Source organism: Nyctereutes procyonoides, unplaced genomic scaffold (genome assembly GCF_905146905.1).
Source record: "Nyctereutes procyonoides isolate TBG_1078 unplaced genomic scaffold, NYPRO_anot_genome, whole genome shotgun sequence".
Lineage (NCBI taxonomy): Eukaryota > Metazoa > Chordata > Mammalia > Carnivora > Canidae > Nyctereutes > Nyctereutes procyonoides.
This window is the reverse complement of record NW_026575082.1, coordinates 35,653,897-35,677,045: the sequence shown is the minus strand read 5'-3', so window position 1 is coordinate 35,677,045 and position 23,149 is coordinate 35,653,897. Positions and strand designations below refer to the sequence as shown.

Here is a 23,149-nt window from a genome sequence, read left to right as displayed (position 1 = left end):
AACAGTATGCTTGATGGTGTAGATAAGGCATTAACAAACTATGCCCTGCTAGTTGATTGCCTTTATCCGTAAATCAAGTTTTACTGAAATACCGGTAGTACCCATTCATTTACATATTCCCTATGTCTGCTTTTAGTGTTGCAGTTGTGATAGAAACAATATGGCCCATAAAGCTTCAAATATTTACTATGTGGCACTTCAGGAAATTCAGTGGAGGAACAAAGAGCCACAGGATCATTTTGCCCTTGAGGCACGCGCTGGGCTGGGAATACAAGGGTCAAGATTTCTCCAGTTTGTGTTCCCACCCAGATCTTAATTGCCTGAGCTCTGAACTTTCCCAGTTGCTAAGAACTGCTGTTCTCATAGAATAAATGTACTATTCTACAGACCCCAAATACCTGCCATAAAGGTTCTACAGAGGCAGCATTAAACTGTTCCATTAACATTTTATTTGGAACCCAGAGAAAAGAGAATACATATGACCTTCACAGAATTCCCATTTTTTTTACTTCAAAGATTTTAGGTTGTTTTGAGGACCCAAGCATAGACAGAGGATTATTTTCTTCTTTTCCAATGTTCTTTTATCCCAGGGAAGCAAATCAATTTGATTTCACATTTAAAAATATATAACTAACAAGGCTTATGCAAATCACTCTGACAATTCCAGTTCAATTAATAATTAAGAAAAACTTGGTTATTATTTCTCCAGAATAAAGTTTGTAAGAGTTAGACAGTCTCAATGGGAACAAAGGAGTAAATTTTTCAAAATATCATCCACTTTTCTTTTTCACTTTATATTCAATTGGATTGGTTCAAACAATTACAAATTGAGAAATCTCTTGATAGACATATTTCAGGGAAGTACAAAGCATATTTTTTTCAAATGTATTATTGTTTAAATCTAGAAGAAAGAAAATCTGTTAACTTACATGTCTCTGAGATCCATCATATTCACACCTTTCAATTTTTCCTAGGCTGCCATCTGAGAAATACAGCTTCTCTGCACGGTGGTCAATGGTGAGACCATTTGGAGTGAGTATGTCTGTACTGACTACCACTTGAGCATTTTTCCCAGTCAGGGTAGATCTCATGATACTTGGATGCTGTTCATTCCAGTTGGTCCAAAACATTAAACTAATTGAAATGAAAATTGTGATAATAAATTAAAATTTTAATTAACAATAGAAACAGCAGAAATGTGGTGAGGTTAAGCTGTTTAAAAGGAAGCAAAATTGTCTCATATTCTAAAACCCTTAAGTAAGCCTAGCTATTAAGTGGAGATACATATATCATATATACATGTATATTTTTCTGAGCTTCTTAGATAAAACCTGAAAACTATTTCTGAAAAATAATTATCTTGTACATTCCCTCAAATAATTAAGTTGAGTCAGTTTGATATATAATGACAATTTATTTTAATCATGGACAGTTATCTTAAATTTTCTGTGAATTGCAAATATATTCTAACTTATTAATGTCATGTTTTAGCAGATTGAGTATATTTGTTTTAGACATCATTCTTAACCTAACTATATTTCTTTTGGTAAATATAAAAAAAATATCCTTCTCCTTACTGGTTTGCTTTTTAAATTCTGCATTCTCCTTTATATATGTTTTAGAGAAATACAATTAATAAACTTTATATTTCTTTAATTTCTTTTTTTTCTCTTCTCTGTCAGTATAATTTTTTATAAATGACAATGTTGCTTTTGGAATTCCAGATATTACTCTCACCTCCCTAAAAGTATTATCTATTACTCACAGATTTTATAGAATGTTTTAAATCAGTGGTCTATCAACCTAATTTGAGGAAGCCTTTACAAGTCACTTGAAGACTAGAGAGTCTGTAGAGTTTCAGTTTCTAGTCCCTATATTTATGGAAGCAGCTCTTCTTAGGTAAAAGAAGAGAAAGAAGAAAAAAAGAAGAAGAGAAAGAAGAGCTTATAAATAAACTCCCTAAGAGTTTATTTGAAGACTAGTTGTTGCTCAGAATGGCAAAAAGAACGGAAGGAAGGAAGGAAGGAAGGAAGGAAGGAAGGAAGGAAGGAAGGAAGGAAGGAAGGAAGGGGGAAGGGACAGAGAGGCTATCAGGAAAGCTGTTTTACTTATTTGAAAAAATATGCTAAATATATTTTGACAAAGAAAAAGTATTTGAAATAATATTTCATATGTACAGCAAGATTGCATATATCATTCCTATGTATGATCATTTAAAGGTCATATAGAATTACAACTGAAAAAAGTTTTCAATATGGGGTTTTTGAGTATTATGCAAACACCAATTACTAAATAATACTTAAGTCACAACAAAATCTTTCTACTTGTTAATTTAAAATGTAACCTCTACCAACTGAGAAAAGCTGGGTCAACTATGCTCTTTGTTAAAATGTTTCATAGCCTTTCCATCTATCCTGCGGAATATAAAAGCATTCGAAATGAACCTGTGTCAAAAATATTTTGTCCAATGACTGGGTAAATTTGCAAAAACAAATGGCATTTCACTTTCTTAAGTTACATAGTAGCTTTATCCACATACTGTGGCTTTTAAAAGAAAACATTTTGGTATGTTTAATTCCAATTTACAGTGCATATAGTGCATACAGTGCATATAGTGATATGCAAGATGGAAGTGTAATGTTAGCTTATGTAGGAATATTATAGGATAAACCAGTTAAACTAATCATATATAATATAAATTATCAGTGATTGCCCTCATGCTTATGTCAAAATTGTCTAGAAATTCCTTTGATTAGCTGCAGAATATTTATTATTGTCCTAAGATTCTCCTGGTGAACCATCGAGATCAGTGCAGTTGATTTAACAAGAAGCTGTATTGTGATACATCAGTGGTGTGAGCCGAACCAGCTCTGCCTAGGCATCTGAAGTCCTGTGTCCATCTGAACTAAGTCACCAAAACTGTGTGAGGAACTTTCTCTCAAGCTTCAGTCTTCATTTATAATATGAAGGTATTTGATTGAATTAAATTTAATCTCATTTCTAGCTCTGGAAGAGTATCCAGATGTAGTTATTCACACACTGATGAATTTGTGCAATCCTCCTTTCAAGTGGTCAGGGTCAGTGTTTATCAGTAATTGTTTTTGTTTATTCTTCATTTTTTCTTTACCACATCTAAAAAGAGCTCTTCATTTCTACTTACTGAAAGCCAGAGTTACCTGACTGTTATTTGATTAATTTAAGAACAAAAGGACTTTCCAGTAGTTAACAAATTTCTTACTATATGGAAGTAGAACTTCATAAATATCCTTGTTCTATATAACACAACTTTGTTCTTTTTTTCATACAATTGCTTCCTTATGGCATACACTTCAAACATGAATTTCTTCTAATTTGTTTTGGTTTTTGTTCTCTCTATATCATGGCCTGAGCATTTCTTCTTGTCATGAAATCTTGATAAGTATTATTATAAATGCCTGCACAATATATCATCAAACACATGTGAACAACTTAGACGACTGTCAAGTCTTTTGATAATAGAGCTGGACACAAAGATTTATTGTTGTTTTCTCTATATTTTCTCTATATTTCAATTGGACAGACTCGTTAAAATCATTTAATTAGATTATAGAAATATCTTTTAGTTTTCAATACATGTTAATAGTCTTTTTTCAGATTTATCATTTCAATCAGCTATGCATTAATGTCTTCTTCAAATACCTTTTCCAACACAGTATTGTTTCTATTTTCCCTTTCATCATTTACATTTGCTTTTGCTGCAATTCTCACAGAGTTGATACCTAGCATTTCATAAGTCTGAATTCTAACTATTCACATTAACGATGCTCTTATTAAAGAATTAGCTTCATGAATTGGGAAAGGAGAACTTCAAAGAAAAATTATATTTTAAAAGTTAATTCATTTTAAAATTAACATAATTTTGATAATCTTTGACATATGAAGAAATAACAATTCACTGTTTCTTACTTTTGGCATTCATCCAGGGCAAGCACATGTGGGTGGTCATCCTCTGACATGGCAATGACAGCTTCTCTGTCAAATGCTCCTGGCCGAGTCTGGTCCACTGTGTGTCTGGTGATGGATGAGGTAGTGGAGCTGGTCCAGTATAGTGTATCCCAAGCTCTGTGATAGGCAAGTCCTTCAACAGAACCCACATCTGTTGGGGGAAGGAAAATAATACATTTACACTTTTATCTACAAAAGATATAGTACCTGGGATCCCTGGGTGGCACAGTGGTTTGGCGCCTGCCTTTGGCCCAGGGCCCGATCCTGGAGACCCGGGATCGAATCCCACGTCCGGCTCCCGGTGCATGGAGCCTGCTTCTCCCTCTGCCTGTGTCTCTGCCTCTCTCTCTGTCTCTCTCTCTCTGTGTGATTATCATAAATAAATAAAAATTTAAAAAAAAAGATATAGTACCTTAAATGCCTTTTCTGTCAAGAATGAATAAATGAATATATTATTATTCGTATATTTACATGTTATTTTAACAATCATTTATTCAAAAACTCTCCAGAATAAAGACATAATTTTGGTGCCTACAATTGATAGCTGATTACAGAAAGAAAAACTGAGCTATGAACTGGTATACTTGTCTCAAGAGCAGTTCTCACAAAATCATTAAAAACTGAAACTTCTCACTCTCCCTCAAGAAAAAAATCTCAAATAAGCAATTGATTTTTATGTAAGAAAATGGTGTCTCTTTTTTTCATATCTTAATCATTAACTTTCAAAAAGTCTGCAATAATTTAGAGATGCTTTTGAAAATCATGTTACATAATCATAATGAACTTTATTTTGATACTATATCTGAAGACATCAAGGAAAAATAAACATATCAGAAACTACAATATTGAAAAGCTAAATCTAACACCACACTTCCAACTATCAAACAATGGTAGAGAATGTTTAATAAGTTATTGTAGCAAGTTCTTTGATTCTATTAAACTAATGTGATATAAAAATAAAAGAAAATGAAATTAAATACCAGCTAATGTATGCTTTAAATGTTGTCAGAGAAGATAAATGGTAGTACACAGATTCTAGTACATAAAAGTGACAATGTGAAAAACAAGAGTAATTATTTCTTAGAACTGTATTCCTAATTACTAGGATAACACAAGATAGTTCTTTTTTTTTTTCCAGAGGTGCTTTGAGTACCTTTTTTTAGTATAACCAAATTATTACAGTTTTCCTTTGTGTTGTCTATTTTCTCAGAGTTATTATGCTTAGGATGTTTAATTTCAGGAAGAGGGTATATATATATATATATAGCTTTGGCAGTCATGCTAAGAAATTAGCATGATAACAGGCAGAGCTTTTCTACTGTTTTTCCTCTCAAAGAATCCCTGAAAGGAATTATTCAGCTATTCTAAAATTAGGTAGATAAAAAGGGTTATTCTGAGGTTTAAGATGGGTAAATATTTAGTTTCATGGTCAATCAATAGGATTTAGTGGGAGTGCAAAACAATATTAAAGTCTTTTAACTGGATTTCATTTACGTAAGTTTTGTCATTATTTTCTTCTACACAGAACAGAGAAAAATCCACTAACAATAAAATTATTAGCTACCATTTATTGGGCACTGTCTTTCTGCTAGGAATTGTGCTATTTTGCATCCATCGATATATTTGTAAAGCTACTCTGTGAAGTTTGTTTTACTGTTCTTTTTTTTCCTAAGAAGAAAACTGAACCCCATGGTCACAGGACTGATAGAGTTAAAGATTATTAACACAGGTTCATCTGCTTCCAAAAGCCTGTATTCTTTAGCACTACCATTTAGAGATGGGTTTATAGCCCCTATCATCTATTCTCAACTATACAAAGATGGAATCAAACAAATGACTCATTAGTTTCAACTTGTCTGACTCTAGGTGAATTGGACAACCGGTAATTTACTCTGAGTGGCCTCCTCTCAAACATTCAACAAAACAATATGTAAGAAATTAATGTGGGTAGGGAAACTTAGGCCAGAGATGATGAGGAAAATTATGAAATACAATCACAATAAAATCTGTTCAACTATTTTTTAATAAAATATTTATTTTTATTCATGATAGACATAGAGAGAGAGAGAGGCAGAGACACAGGAGGAGGGAGAAGCAGGCTCCATGCCACGAGCCCGACATGAGACTCGATCTGGGGACTCCAGGATCGCGCCCTGGGCCAAAGGTAGGCGCCAAACTGCTGAGCCACCCAAGGATCCCCCTGTTCAACTATTTTTACATGAATCATGGTGTTCTTACTTGAGGTAAGGAAGTGGGAGGTTGACAATGGTTAAAGACGTTTTAATTATTAATTAAAAAAATTATCCATTCTGCTGTATTTTTTACACTTTCAAACCATGTCAGAAATGAAGCTAACTCTATTATAGTAAGCAGCATTATGCTCCTTCACCATTCACAAACAGAATGAGAAATGGCATAGCTCTGGAAAAATCTACATAGATTCATCCATTCTCATTCTGTATCTTCCCCCTCTCTTGGTTTTCACAGATCTTCTTCATAGCCACCTTTCCCCTGGCACACCAGGAATAAAACACTTGGTATCACCATTGAGATGAAGCTGTCTTTTTCCATAGATGATATAGGTCCAGGTTTACTAGAATACATAATACACTTCATTGTCCAGGTACAATCTCTTACTTTATTTTTGTAATATAAAGTTACTGACAGTACACTTAATCATAGTCTGATGTTACATTACAAAGTATTACAGTAATGCATTTTTTTCTCAAAAAGATATCTCTCTATAAAAATTTTATTTGTCATTAATAGAGCCAATTAAAGACATCTATAAAATTAAAAATCATGAAAAATATCTTAGTTGAGATAAGACATTCATGTCATTTTTATGATTATTTCACACAATGTGGGTTCCTGGGTGTTTGTGTGTGTATGTATATGTGTGTATATTTGAACATTAAGGTAGAATAAGAACTATGAGTTACTTGTCTTGGAAGATAATTATGTAGTTTGAAAATTAAAGTAAAATGCCTATCTATCCAGTAAACTAGCCCTCAAATATTAAACAGAATTAAACATCTTTTGGAACTCATGGACTGAGAATGGGCATTATATATATATATATATATATATATATATATATATATATATATACATATATATATATATCTGATATATATATCATATGTTATATGTTATATATATGTTATATATATATAAAACTCTGATATATATATATATGTATATATCACTTATTGGGCATTATCTTTCTGACATATATCAGTCTTATTTTTGAAACTCCATACTTATTGCCTCAGCAAAATAATTATATTGAAAGTGTGATGCACAACCAAGTAAAAATACTACCTTCCTATTCCATGCATTTATTAAAAAAAAAAAAAGTGAAAGAGGTCTCTTTCCTTCATCCTTCTTTGAGCTGGGAATTAGGTTTGGCTAAGCATGAATGAGGTCCTGATATGTTTTTGTAGAAGTAAGAAGAGGAGGCCAGTTCATTAAAAAATACAAGGCAGGCAAGTAGCTCAGAACCATGGCTATACTTCATTTCCTGGATTCTAATTTCCACATAAATAAACAAGGAAATTGATCCTACCAGCCCGGCACACCAGTAACTACTCTGACAGCTACCCAGAAGACTTCATAAATAACACACATTCATCTCATCACCACTCAAGACGGGGCAACAGCTCCTTCTTGTCTTTATGGTGTTCAGGATAAGAGCTTACAGAATGGGAAAGGCAATGAAAGATTTTCCCGGGAGGCAGCTACAGGTACAAAACATTGCCATTCATCTGGCTGGAACAATAGTCACAGATTAAATCCTGTGGCAAAATTAACAGGAAAATAATATTTATTTTAAAGATGTGCTATAAAAACAAAGATATGCTCTAACTGCAAAGCATCATCAAGGCCTCTCTTGTTGGAAGTATCCTATTCTCTTACTCATTGGCTTATTTACTAAAGCCATGAAGTATCAGAAGGTTTGTTGTTTGAAATTGTATCAGTAGTATAAAGCACCCTAATTTTGTCTGCAGGATCTAAGGACAGAGAGCAGGTTCAATTTTCAACCGAGGTACTAAATGAGGGCATACAAATGGGTGATAAAACATAAAACATGTTTGATATTATCAGCCATCAAAGAAATGCAAATCAAAATCATACTTCACATTCATTATGATGACTGTAATTTTAAAAGAAAATAACAAGTTTTAGCAAAGATGTGGAAGACGTGAAACCCTCATACATTGCTGGTGGGAATATAAAATAGTGCAGCTGCTGTGGAAAACAGTGTGGCAGTTTTTCAAATGTTAAATATATAATTACCATTTGACAAAATAATTCCACTAGTAGATCCATACTCAAGAGAAATGAAAATGTATACCTACATGGACACACATGTTCAGTGCAATTTTTTTCATAAAGGCCAAAAGCAGAACTAGCCCAAATATCAATCACCTGTTGAATGATGAATGGATTGTGGTATATCTATACAATGGAATATTTTTCAGCAATAAGAAAAAATGATATAAGATAAAACATGAATGAACCATTAAAATAGTACACTAAGTACAAGAAGCCAGTCACATTAGAGCACTTATTCTACAATTCCCTTTACATTACATCTTTGAAAGCATAAAATAGATCAGTGATTGGTTAGACAGCATGGGGCGGGAGAATAAAAAGTAATTGCTAATTGGTATGAGCTTTTCCTGAAGAGTGGGGTGTGGAAAATACTGTCAAATTGATGGTTATTATGGTTACACAACTCTGAAAATAGTAATAGACACTTTAAATGAGTGAAATGGTATATGGATGATCAAACGAGGAGCACTCTTGAAGGAAATGTATAAAATAATATGAGAATAAGCATCAATAAATTGGATATAATTTAGGGTCTAATTTAATGAACATTTGCATTTCTATTATGAGTCTAGCCACAGGGTTGCTAGGCATAGTATATGATGTCAGTGGACAAAAATGGGTGTTTTAATTTTATTAGCCAGTGAGGATACTGATGTAGTTTTAGAATATAGGTGAGGTTTAGTGGGGTGATGTCCAGAGCCAACGACCAAGAAAGAATACTTGAGCTGTCTGTCCTTGGTGCAAAATGGTGGTTTTATTAAAGCACGGGGACAGGACCCGTGGGCAGGAAGAGGTGCTGCTTGGGGTTGGCTTGTGAGGGGTGGCTGATTATATACTTGGGAGTTGGGGAAGGTAAAGAAAAGGGAAATTTTCAAAAGAATTTTTGTATGCTAAAGAGGACCTATGAGATATTAGAGGCCTTGTCATTGTCAAATTAAGGTTGTTTTTCCCTCTAGTAAAGCATTAACATTAAGATACTTGGGAGTTTCTTTCTGGAAGTTAGGTTATTGATAAGAATGCTTTTTTTTTTTCTTGCAAATCACTAAGACATTTTCTAAACTGAGGGAGACTCCTGTCTATAGGACTACAATCTCTATAAGTTAACTATTTGTTTTTCCTTTCCCTTAGCTTTATGGCAGCCAGGAGTGCCTGAGGAATGTCACACACATCCCACCTCCTGGGGAGTGAGGGGGTATTAGAGGAGTGTCAGCTTGTACTTTGTCCTCTGCTAGCCTTCTGTTCCTTCATCAGATACTGTAGGAAATTAAAATACCTGCTAGTTTCTCTTGAGTCTACTTTACCAAAATACTTTACAAATGATTAACTCTGTGGGTTATTTCCCTTTTCTAACTATTCAACTGATAAACTGATTCTAATAGATATTAATGTAGATTGCTTACTATAAATTGGACTACCACCTTCTGGTTTGAAGACATTTTTGTTTTTACATTAATAAATAAAATAAAATGATTATCTGAAATCTTTCAGATATAGGCTTTCATTTTTGTTTCCTCAGACTATGTAAGGACATTAACAAATCACATACCTAATAGGTATCAGTAGAGGGTACTGGCCAGGGTAAGATCTGAACTTTCTGATATTCATTCAGATTGGAAATAGCCTACTAGAGACTGCCAAATATTGGAAATGGCAACCCTGATCACATCTAAACTACAGCAACAGCTTTTATCTGTACACTTTGCCCCAAATCTTTATGTTCTTATATACTTTACTTTTAAAAACCTCAACATATTTTACTAGTCTGATTTACTAAAAACTAAAAAAAAAAAAATCAAAATCTATATGATAGTCTACAGGTTTAAATAAGGGACAATTCTACTAGGAAGAAAGTATTGTTTTGTGACTAAATACCTGGAAAACAAAGGTTCTGCTGGAAAACTATTAAGAGTTCAGTAATATGGCAAGCATTAATAAACCAAAACTAATAGCCTGATATGTACAAAAATAGCTAGTCAATATGTAATGGAGAGAAGATGTCAATCCAAGTAGCCATTAAAGATGGGGTTCCAGTGAATGAACGTACCTAGGCAACTGCTCCATGTTTGACTACCTGAATTTGACCTTTCTTATGCACAAAATATTATAAAAAATATCTTTCAAGAATGTGGTTAACCTCAGGCCCTCATCCCTCTTGAGATACAACCCATTCAAAGGATCTGAACGGGTAATTGCTTTACATTACTCTTTTGTCCTCAAAAGAGTACTAAAACATGTTTTTCTTTCTAAAAACAAACTTGTTTGCAATCATGCAATCTATCTTGAACAAAGATAAGCATTCACTATTATCCCAAAAGTGGTTTTAATTAGCTGGAACCAGAATACCTCAACTATTTCCAAGTTAGAAGACAGTACCTGCTTTACGTTGCATAACAGAGCAGGACTATTTACTTGGGTTTGCCAGGGGGAAAAAAAGAGGAATTATTTTCCCTAAGGGAGTATTGAAGCAAATTGAAACAGCTTGAAGCTTTTAGGTGACTGTATTTTTTTCCCCTTAATCTTGTATGTGTGTGTCTGTGTGTGTGTGTGTTTTCAGGTTTAAAAACATTAAAGATCTTAGTTTCTACCTGAACTTAAAATTCAGCTGAAAATTTTATAAATTCAGACATGTCTCAACAAATGCCTTTATCTTGTTTCACCACTAATGGAAGCAAAGAAATTTAAACCATGAAAAAAAATGAGCATATGGTTAATTATAGTTGTGTCGTTCCTTGTTCCTTCAGGAGTAACTGGAGATAAGTACTGACTCAAGGAAGATTAAACTAACATCGGAATGCCTAGGGCTTCCAGGCAAAACATAAACTCCAAGGTTTCTAAAACACTCAAGTATGTCATACTTCGCCCTCCAGGGAAAGGCTGGGAGACCTTCTATGTACAGCCTTTCTTTGAGAGATATAATTAGAAAATCACTTGGAACCTATCCGCATTTCCTTTGTGAGAATGCAGTAAATCTTCAGGCCAAAGTTACCAACTGAAATATTCTTGAGAAGCAGGTGTCTCTACCTATTTCCAAAGTGTCTGGATAAAATCCAACATTTTTCTCTTAATCAATCCATACAATACAAAATGGTCTCAACATCAATTCCTTTACAAACAGAACAGATAATAATTTTTTAATATCATACAAAGATAAAGGGAGGCCTTCTTATCCAAACTAAGATCCAGTTTCTCAATATCCCATTAGATATGTGTTCCCATGGTGTAAGGCCATCCTCACCTATTCATTGGTTACATAACTTTTGTAAATAATACTCTTCACAGAGTAACAGAGGTAAGGCAGTGAGTGGCCAGTGTCATTGTTGCACTAGGGTAAAGCTGGAACCCAACTGGACCAAGGGCAGAGCTGATTTACGGTAGATGATCTACTTGCCAAGAGACTATTACATACCCTGTCCTTAAGCTGTTAGATCATAAAATCTCCAGTCTCAGAAAGAGGGAAAGACATGGTAATGTAAGCTGAATACCTATCTGTATAGCTGTATTTAATTTTGATGGACAGTACAGAGAGACCTCTTGATGTTGTGGAGAAAATGAGGCTTTGTCCTCATTCCTCTAGGCTTGTAAAAAAATAAAACTCTTTCTTGCAACCCCTTTAAAAATAAATTTAAAAAAATACTAATTTATAAATGATTAATACTTTACTTCTTTCTATTATTTTTAATGGGCCACAGAAAGTGGTCTTTTTTTTTTTCTGGAAGAAAAGATGAGAGTTTTAAAAACACAGCTTTGATAAAGGCATAGAGATGAGGGCTTTGGGTATCTATAAATAGTATAAATATACATGGTCCTTAAGAGAAGCATGACATTATATCCAGCTTGAGAGCTATCCTTTAGCGGCAAATTAATCATTTCATGGAAAGTACTTGATGTACATCTGTCAATTGTCCATGTTTGGTTAAATAATAAATGTGGTATGCACAATTAATCAGACTGAACACATACATGTAGCTTCTGCTAATCTTAGGGCCTTCTAAGTTGAATCCAGTTAAGAGTAGTTACAATGTTGACTTCTGCACCAGAAGTCTAGCATTTTATTGAGCCAATAGTGTATGTATTTCTTCTCTTTTTCTTCCGTCCTCCTCCTCCTCTTTCTTCTCTTTTTCTTCCCCCTCCTCCTCCCCCTCATCCTCCTTGGCTTCTTCTTTTTCCTCTGTTCAGCATTGCCTTTCCTTCTTCAGATATCTCATTAACATCACTGATAGCCATTCTTTTTCTAACATCACTTCACTTCTGATTCAGAGTCTCACTTACTCCTTCAGGATTCTCTCATCTTCTACAACAATTATCTCTTGCCTAATTCTGCCTTCTGCCTGTTTTTTTCCTTGCTTGTTTATTTTTATATGACCCTTTAGTTTGTGATTTCAGACCTCTGACTTGAATCAATGCCATGCCTTCTATGCCATTCTGTTTCACAGCAAAATTATCTGTTTTGGCTTCTTGGCTCTCTCTTATTGATGGATTTCTGTGGGGTAGAGTGGAGTGGAGAAAATGTTATTCCAGACATCCTTTGTGGCTCTGCCAGTTCTTGGCTTTTTTTTTTTTTTAAGATGTTATGTATTTATTCAGGAGAGACAGAGAGAGAGAGAGAGAGAGAGAGAGAGAGAGAGAGAGAGAGAGAAAGAGAGAGAGAGAGGCAGAGACACAGGCAGAAGGAGAAGCAGGATCCATGCAGGGAGCCCAATACGGGACTCGATCCCAGGACTCTAGGATCACGCTCTGGGCCAAAGGCAGGCACTAAACCTCTGAGCCAGGGATCCCCCAGTTCTTGGCTTTTTAAAAGCTACTGTATCAGATGACTGGTCTGAAACATATAAGACTCAGTGCAAACTAACCTTCCATATTCTAATGTTAAATTTGTTTCTTTACCTATCATATGTATGTAAGTAACTTGATACAATATCTATGTTTTTAGCTATATGGAAAAATTAAAATTAAATAATAATTATTTTCTGAATGATTATAATACTTAGAACAAATATATTTAAATAATAAATGAGATATTTTTAATGGCTTTAAAAAATCAAAAGTAACAATAAATTGTCCTGAGTTTTAGATTCCAAGTCCCTTTTCCTTTTAAAAGCTTTTCACGTACGGGTGCTTGGGCAGATAAATTGTTCAAGTGTCTGACTCTTGGTTTTGGTTTAAATCAAGATCTCATGGTTCTGATGAGCCCCACCTCAGGCTCCATACTCAGTGGGGAGTCTGCTTGAAGTTTCTCTCCCTCTGCCCCTCCCCACGCTTGCATGTACATGCTCTCTATCTCAAATAAATAAATTTTAAAAATTAAAAATAAATCAAAAGCTTTTAATATATAATAGTTTGTTCTCTTCAGAAAAAAATGAAGTAGTCATTTGTAGTAGTACAGAAAAACTAAGCAAAGATATAAAGCAACATGTCTTTTTGAGGGGTTATCTTTTCAATAGTAATCCCAAGTGAAATGCTTCATAGTATTCAAATTCATATTTGAATTTGCCTTTCAATATTAGAACATTTATTGTTAGGAATCCAATAAAAAGTTACAAGATTAGGGATCCCTGGGTGGCGCAGTGGTTTGGCGCCTGCCTTTGGCCCAGGGCGCGATCCTGGAGACCCGGGATCGAATCCCACATCGGGCTCCTGGTGCATGGAGCCTGCCTCTCCCTCTGCCTATGTCTCTGCCTCTCTCTCTCTCTCTCTCTCTCTGTGTGACTATCATAAATAAATAAAATTTAAAAAAAAGTTACAAGATTAACAAATTAAGAGATCTTTAAAAAATATAAAGAATCTAAATGTTTAATTCTAATTGCAGATTTCATGAAGACATTAACAATTTGAATATAAATTCATTTACACTATCAAGTGAATAAATTTAAGGGATTGATATCATAGTAATCTCCCATTTCATAATTTTTTGACTTATGAGGTGTTCCATTGTTAATATTTTAAATAGATACTATTATTCTTTGATGAAAGCACAAAATTAGATGGAAAAAATAAAATAGTGGAATCAATTAAATTAGGTACAGGATTTCCAAAGTATTTTGTATTTGATATTAAAATTCATCAGAAACATATTCCATAAGGAGGGCACATGATGAGATGAGCACTGAGTGTTATTCTATATGTTGACAAATTGTGTTTAAATAAAATAAAGAAAAGAAAAGAAAAGAAATATATCCATAGATTCCCATCAAACCTACAGATCCATTTCCATTGTATCCTGCCCCCTACCTTTAAGAGAAATGAATGTCTTCCTAAAACAGGGAAGTCCACTACTTGTGCTGTTTATCAAGGGCATTGGTCCCCTGCTCTTTCTTACAGCATAAAGGTCTCCCATTTTACCAGATCATCTGACATCTTTTATAACTACCTTGAAACTACACTTTTTAAGATAGCCAGCAATTTCTCAATTGGTAAATCCATGCATTTTTTCATCTTATCTAGTTACTTAGCAGTTGTTGACTGCCTTCCTCCTGAAACCCTTTCAAGAGTTATTCTTTGTTTGCTTGTTTGTTTGACATGTTCTTTCCCATCCTCTCCTATCTCACTGGCTATCTCTTTCCCAGAATCCTCTGCTAGCAACCCTTCCACCCAACCTCTAAAATACAGGTATTATCTAAGGTTTCATTTAGAGTCCTCTTCTTTTCAACTCTGTCCCCTATCTTATCTGATCTATTCCCATAGAAGCATCTATGTGCTTATGTACTCTTTTTCTTTGCCCCTTCCTATCTGTGTTCTTTTTGTCTGTCACCACATTGAAATAAGAGCAGGAAATATAAGTGGTTTGTTCTCAGTTGTATCCCCAACACTGAACAAAGTTCCAGGCACAGAAAAAGCAACTGAAATTATATGTGGAATAAATCAATATGAATTTCTACTATATTAATCCACTGAAGGCAGAATCTATGTATTCATATTTTAATTCTTATATGTGTAAGACCAAATATATTAGAAAACATGCACAGTAATAAGTAAGAGCACAAACTCTGGATTCAGATAATGGTTTTGAATCCCTGAAATATCACTTACCAGTTATACAACTATGGGCAATTCATTTAATTTTTCTGTATTTTCATTTCCTCATTTGTAATGTGGGAATAATTATAGTACCAAATTCATAAGGCATTTGGGATGATTATATGAGTTAACATATGTAGAGGTTTAAAAATAGTGCCTAGTACAAAGGGCTAATAGAAGTCAGCATTATTATTATTATTATTATTATTATTATCATTATTATTATTAATTGCATTGTTCTAAACAAGGCTATAACCAATTATGCTTAGCAACATTAATGCCTGTTGAATAAATTATCATTTCCATTTTCTACAAGTAAAGTAGAAATGACAGTTGTTATAGGAGTAGGTTTCTAACTCTAAGAGAATACAATCTACATTTGTATATATAAAATATTTTCTTTATTATAAGAAGTTGGTCTTCAGATTATCTATACTCATCCTTTAGAATAAGTTCAACCATTTAAACAACATAGTGGGGATCCCTGGGTGGCGCAGCAGTTTGGTGCCCGCCTTTGGCCCAGGGCGCAATCCTGAAGACCCGGGATTGAATCCCACATCAGGCTCCACATCAGCATGGAGCCTGCTTCTCCCTCTGCCTATGTCTCTGCCTCTCTCTCTCTCTCTCTCTCTCTCTCATAAATAAATAAATAAATAAATAAATAAATAAATAAATAAATACATACATACATAAAAACAACATAGTGTATCTTTGAGTCTTAGTATTGCTTGTAGGTTGATAATGTAAGTATTTGATAATCTTTTAGGTGGAAAAGGTATGAGACTACTGGAAAATTAAGCAATTAGAAAATATTAAATTTTTACATAAAAAGAAACAAGGATAGAGAGACATAGGAAAAGAAGTAAAGACTGAGTAGAAGTGATTTTTTTTTTTTTTAAGATAAGCAGTTATGTAGCAGGAATGTAGAGAAAGGCTATTCCAGATGACAGGCATTGTGGAAAAGGGGCTTAATTCTCTATGGCCAAATTTTGCAAAGAAAAAGGATGGAAACTATTACTGGAAATAAAAAGGAACTTAAGAGATGCAAAGAAATATTTGATCTCTAGGAAATAATATTGTTTTTGCCTTCAACTCAATACAAAAAAATACTAAGAATTTTATTTAAATAAAGGGAGATTATTCTCTAATCCTTTAAAAACTGGGTGATATATTGAGAATATATTTGTTGCATAGTATAGCAAGATTACTTTGAAATACTATACATTGTACATAAACACAAAATTTTCTTTTAAAGATTTATTTATTTATTTTAGAGGAGTGTGTGCACTAGCAGGGGATGGGCAGAGGGAGAGAATTTCAAGCAACTCCTTCCATCTCATGACCCATGAGATCATGACCTGAGCTGAAATAAGGAGTCAGATGCTTTACTGACTCAGCCATTCAGGCACCCCTGTGCACACAATATCAAAATACCATAATGCACCCCTCCAAAAAAGCCATTTAGCCTACCAACTAAAAATATCAATATGAAATACAGAGGCTCGCCTTAGTAGATATCCCCCATTGAAAGGTGGTTTAATTAAATTAAATTGCTTTACACATGTTTAAATGGAGTGGAAGGTATATAAATATACACACATTTAATGTTTAAAGTAAAATAACAATAGTATTGAATTCCCTGCAATTATCCCAATTACAAGCAAGGAGAATTATTTATTGAGTATTCACTATATCCTCAGCACCATAAAGAAGGAAATACATAAAAAGGAGGACACTAGAATCTACTAGAAGAAAACCTTTTTTTTTGTCCCCACTAACTTGCTATTAATTAAATGCCAAATTACATAGTGTAGATTATAAGAATTACAAAAATTCAGGGAGGTACATATGATTTTCTGAGCAAGTTTACATCATCACATTTCCTTAAGTCACACAAGCATTTTAATTAAAATATCTTCAAATTTCCACCTACTTTTTAATGAAATCATTTGAGTCTATGCAACTCATTTTTAAATTTTATATTTCTCACTAGCTTTAGTTTTTATAGTCTTCTCTGAATATGCTTTTAAAATGTCCCCACTTCCTACCCTCATTTCCATTGTCATCATCCTTAGTGACGTAACTTTATTTATCAGGCCTTTTATTTATTAATCCTTAGTATTTCTCAACTGCTATGACTTTCTCTACTCAATAGGTGTCACATTCAACAATACCACTTCTGGGCTTCAATTTGGCTGTTATCCTCTCCCAACCCTTACCTTCTTATTTGTCAATGTTTTCATTATAACTGAACATAATGTTTGTACCCCAAAGTTTGAGTATGAAATCTGTCTTTCATCATACAATTAATCACTGTACTCAGACTATGATAGGTGGCCTACCAAAAATGATCAACATGGTCAACCAATTTAATGATATCTTTACTACTAGCCTCAATTTTTATGTTTTTCTCTCTTTCCTCTAAATCTGGATCATTCTTCAACTTACTTTCTTGACTTCTCTTTAGAATATGGAAGATGATTGGAGGAAGAGGAAGAATTATGGACCAAATTAATCTAGTACAACTTTAGCTTGGCCTCTTGCTCTCCTTAGCACACATCAGTGACATCATGGTGATTTATATGTCACCTTCACAGTGTCTCAGTCTTTTTATTTCTTCCCATAATTCTTTCCTTGCTTGACTTTCATAATTGTGTACATTCTTGTCTCTCTCTCTTACAGCTCTCTCCTCCTATTTCCCATTATGAGTGATCCCCATGGCTCTTAGTGAACAGAAGACAGCTTATGGCTTCAACTATAAAACACTATCTTATGACAGAGTCTCTCTTAGCCAATCTCTTCTGAGCCCTCTTCTGGACTAGCCCTCAACCCTGGCCTTTAAAAACTTTAGATTCAGGCAGCCCACATGGCTCAGCAGTTTAGCGCCACCTTCAGCCTGAGGCCTCATCCTGGAGACCCAGGATTGAGTCCCATGTCAGGCTCCCTGCATAGAGCTGGCTTCTTCCTCTGCCTGTGTCTCTGTCTCTCTATGTGTCTCTCATGAATAAATAAATAAAATCTTTTAAAAAAAAAACAAAAAAACAAAAAACTGTAGACTCTCAGCACAAATTATTTCATTCACTCCCTCTCCCCATGCTAAAGAACTAAACAAACATTAACCTCTTTTCCTACAGCTCAAAGGCAGCATCCTTAGAATGAACTAAATCCCCTTAAAGTGCCAGCTTGAGAAAGTTCAAGGGTGCCAAAAGAATTTACTGTATATTCTAACCAACACTTGCTAAGAGGTCCTGACCTACTCCTTAGAGCATTTAATAAAAAGAGCCTTTTTTTAATAAAAAGAGAAGAATCCTTCTTCTGTCGCTTTTAATATATGTATCGCCTATAACTCAGGGATGTCATTCTCAAGGATGTGAAAGCTATTGGTTTGAAATGCAACTATCAGGTAAAATAGGGACTATGCTTTTAGTCTCTGTGGGAGAATAGAATCTTAACTTTCATAATTGGCAGCAACAGACACAGCTGGCCTGATAGAATTTACAATGACCAACTCTGCAATTCTTCATTTTCTTTCCCCTGCTCACCCCACTCCTTATTCCCTCACTCTTCCTTTAAGCCACTCAGTAATTGTGTACAAATCAGAGTTCAGTTAATCCTGGACTTTCTTACATTTTACAATAGAACATTATTGATTAAAAGATACCCTTACCACTTTAATGTATACCTGGCTTTGTTTATCTTTGGACTCCAAATCTGTATATTTAGTTCTATATTCTTCTAATTTCAGAATAAAATTTAGGAAATTTAAGCATACTTGCTGACTTTATGGAGTATTTTGTTTTTTTTCCTTCTTAGTAGTAATATTTTCCTCTCAAAAGAAACCTCTTTATTATAAGTAACTAGATAAACCACTTACAGAAAGAGGTGAAGAGATGTCCTGAGGAACATATTTGAGGGTAAATTAGACTTTCTGTTTTTCCTTGTTGAAAAGAAGACCAGAGTATGACAGCTGAATTGCTTAGGGAAATAAAGTAGATTTTTTAGTGCTGTGTGATTGAAGAGAAGAAAAAGTTCTAAGGTAATAGCTGGAGAGAGAAACTTGAACAAGGAAATGCTGAGATCTAATTGGGAATATGCTGTGTTGTGTTTAATGAAAACATGTTACATCTTTCTGCAAAATCTCCCATATAATATCTATTACTTATTTAGGCTTCTTGACTAGAAACATTACTGGTGATATGAATTCAAGGAGAATGTAAGACAAGAGTCTAAAGCTGTGCATTTCCCATGTATTTCCCCATGCATAGCTTTAGACTGTCATGCTTAGAATGTCTAAATTATGGTTGTAGATTTAGATCATGTTCTCTTACCATCTAGATTAAATAAACTTTAAAAAGAGATGCCAAAAATGTTTGTTTGTTTTTTTTTGCAGAAACTTTCTCCTTCCTATCAAAGTAAAATAAAATATCATAATGCTTTTCTCTTACTACTCCAATCATTGAAATTCTCATTTACATGGAAAGAATGTCCTCAGAGGGGTGCCTGGTAGCTCAGTTCCTTAAGCATCTGCCCTCATCTGATCATGAGCTCAAGATCCTGGGATTGAGCCTGTGTTGGACTCTGTGTTCAGAGGGGAGTCTGCTCCTCCCTGTGCTCCTCCACCCATTTGTACTCTCTCTCTCTCTCTCTCTCAAATAAATAAAATCTCACAGAAAGAAAGGAAGAAAGAAAGTGCTCAGAAAATATCTTCTCAAGATGCCTTTTTCATATTGTCACTTCTCTCATCTCTTCCCACTTCTCTATTAACCCTATACTTCTATTTTCATACTTAAACTGCATAATAATAGCTTTCATGTCTATTTCCTTAAGTAAGTCTCAAGCTCCTCAAAGATCCCTTATTATATGCAGAAGCACTGTCTGGGGTTGACCGCTTAGAATCCAAAATAGGCTGTATATTGTCTTAGTAATTAGTAATTTTTGTATGTCCAGAACCTTGTATTGATAGGCAAATTCTCCAATAAAATGCTCAAAAATTAATTTTTAAATTAAATGTAGAGCAATTAAATGGGGATGGAGAATATGTGATTTTTTTAAAAAAGACTTATTTATTTATTTTAGAGAGAAATAGAGAAAAGAGAGAGGTAGAGAGAGAGAATCTCCAAGCTGACTCCCTGCTAAGCATGGAGCCCCAGTTGGGGCTAGATCCCAGGACCCTGAGATCATGACTTGACTCAAAATGAAGAGTTAGCTGCTTAATCAACTGAGCCACCCAGGCACACCAGAGAATATCTGACTTTTAAACTTCTTCTTTACTAAAAAAATCTACTAAAAATTACCAAATTATTGTTTTAAAATCACTCAGTACAAACTGAAATCGATAAATGTAACCAACTCTCAAAACTGACTCTTAATTTCAGCTCAGGTCTTGATCTCAGGGTCTTGGCATCAGGGTTGTGAGTACAGGTTCAGTGTTGAGCTCCAAACTGGGTGTGGAGCCTATTTTCAAAAAAAATATATATATATTTTATAACGACAATAATACCATTTCCTTGGACCCATATTTTCCCTTTATATTATCAAAATTTAATAATATGCTGTGATATTCAGACACACCGATCTAACTAAAACATAAACCTTGTTGGAGGAAAACAATTCACAACAATGGTTTGAGGCAGAATTACTTAAGAATGGGTTACTCATTATATTGTATTTTTTCTCATGTCTAATACTATTCTTCCCTGATTCCATTTTCTTTGTTCAAATATTAATGTGGCTACCTGTTGCTCTAGGAACACCCTCTTGCCCTCTGTTTCTCAGCTGATTGTAACTTAGTTAATTCTGGCAAATAGGTAATAAATGCGAGAGGTATATATCATTTCTAAGGTAAAGCAGGGAAGAGCAGGGTAAGTTCTCGATAATCTCTCTTGCCCTGCCAGGATGATCTCGGAAGCTGCTTGCTATGGTAGAGAGAACTGGGAGCACTCTACATTGCAGTCAATCCATGGGGGAGAATTGCCTTGTGATGTCAGCAAACTCTCTTCAGACCTTGCATGAGCCAGAAATAAGTATGTTAAACTTAACACACACACACACACACACACACACACACACACACACACACACTACTGAAACAGATCTTAAGAAAGTCATTCACATATCTAATTTTAAATGCCATCATAAAAACTTTCAGGCTCTGACACTGTCAATTAAAATAATCTCTTTGTTCAATCTATTGTTGTAGTCTTATAGTGCTTATGCTTTAAAAATCATTCTTTAATCCTATTTAAATGAATTAAATCCTTTTAATTCATTTCTAAATTATACATGTATTCAAGCAATCAATATCCGAGACTGCATAAACTGAAACTTAAGGATTTATCATTACAACCCATCTAAAGAACGATTTGATGTGGTTTCAAAATTTGTATGCTCATTTTTGAAGGTTGCATTTATAAATGATTCAGGTACAAATATTAAGAAATAATATCATTGCAAAAAATTGTCAACTCACTATTACTTTAAAAATTTGTTGCCAGAAAATTATTTTTACAAGCAACATTAAATTTTTTAGGAACCAAAATTCTATCCTCAGGAGTTTATGAAACACATCCAACAGTTCTTTTATTTACACTATCAATTCATATATACTATGTCATATCCTTTGGTTTCTTTCAGTATTCAATGATCCCAATGAAGCTGCCTCAGCCCCTCTGGCTAACTTAGCAGTCTTTAAACTTTAGCAAATGCTCTGAGCCCACATGATTGATTAACCTTCCTTTGTTTATCTATTGATCATGCATACTTTCCTAGAAATAACAGACCACTCTTGCAATCACAAAACAGGGACCAGATACCTTTTTACAACCTCTCCCTGGCCCCACAGAGCAATAAGGAAACAGACCCCCTGGCACAAGCACAAAATACTGAGACAACATAGCTGGCACCATCCAGTCTGTGTGATCAAGAAATGTTACAGACCACTGCACCCCCTGTGCTGATCAACTACCCTAAACACCTTTAAAAGCCACTGGGCCAGCCAGAAACCTCAGAGATGGCCTTTGGACAAGAGTCCTCCTCTCCAGGTGGCAGGGCTCCTGAACAAAGCTCATATTCCTTCCCAATCAAAATTCGGTCTTGGGATCCCCGGGTGACTCAGCGGTTGAGTGTCTGCCTTCAGCCCAGAGCGTGACCCCAGGGGTCGGGGATCGAGTCCTGCTTCGGGGTCCTACATGGAGCCTGCTTCTCCCTCTGCCTGTGTCTCTGCCTCTCTCTCCCTCTCTGTCTCTCATGAATAAACAATAAAATCTTAAAAAAAAAAAAAAGTCAGTCTTAAGCATAGGCCTTTTGAGCCGGGCAGTTAAGCTTGGGATTCAGTAACAAAAAGTCTTGAGGAATTTGACCTGAAATTTAAAGTGAGACCAGCTGGAATGCTACACAGAGAAAAGATTTCACTTCTAATAATGTAGGAAGATTTAAAACTAAAAAAAGACTCAAGAGGGGGAGGGGCTCCTGAAGGAGTCGGGCTAAAGGGGGGCCCTGAGAGAGCCTCCGGGACAGGCAGGCCCAGCCCCCGGGAAGCGGGAACTTTCCACCCCGCCCTCCTCTCCCCGGAGGGAAAGGCCTCCAGGGCGTCGGCAGGGGGTCGGGCAGGCCGGCAGGAGGGCGGGGGAGCCCCCAGGTCCCGGGGTCACGAGCAGAGGAGGGCGCCGGGGGAGAGCGCACCCCCACCGCGGCCCATCTCGGGGCAGGGCTGGAGCGCACCCCGGGGCCTCAGGGGAAGCCGGGGGTCGGGCGGGGGCCCCGGGGAGGGGGCTGTGCCCTGCTGCCTTCGGGGGCTCCCAGGAGCGATCCCAGG

At 35.2% G+C, this 23,149-nt stretch overlaps 1 protein-coding gene across 1 annotated transcript in view; it reads right to left on the bottom strand.

The window, feature by feature from the left end:
- Window positions 1-23,149, bottom strand: part of LOC129514645 (low-density lipoprotein receptor-related protein 1B) — a 1,831,349-nt gene that overhangs the window by 323,754 nt on the left and 1,484,446 nt on the right. The window contains exons 42-43 of the mRNA XM_055333402.1: window positions 3,946-4,135; window positions 930-1,134 (exon numbers count right to left, since the gene is read on the bottom strand). Of these exons, the coding sequence (XP_055189377.1) occupies window positions 930-1,134; window positions 3,946-4,135 (395 nt within the window). The remainder of the gene's footprint in view (window positions 1-929; window positions 1,135-3,945; window positions 4,136-23,149) is intronic.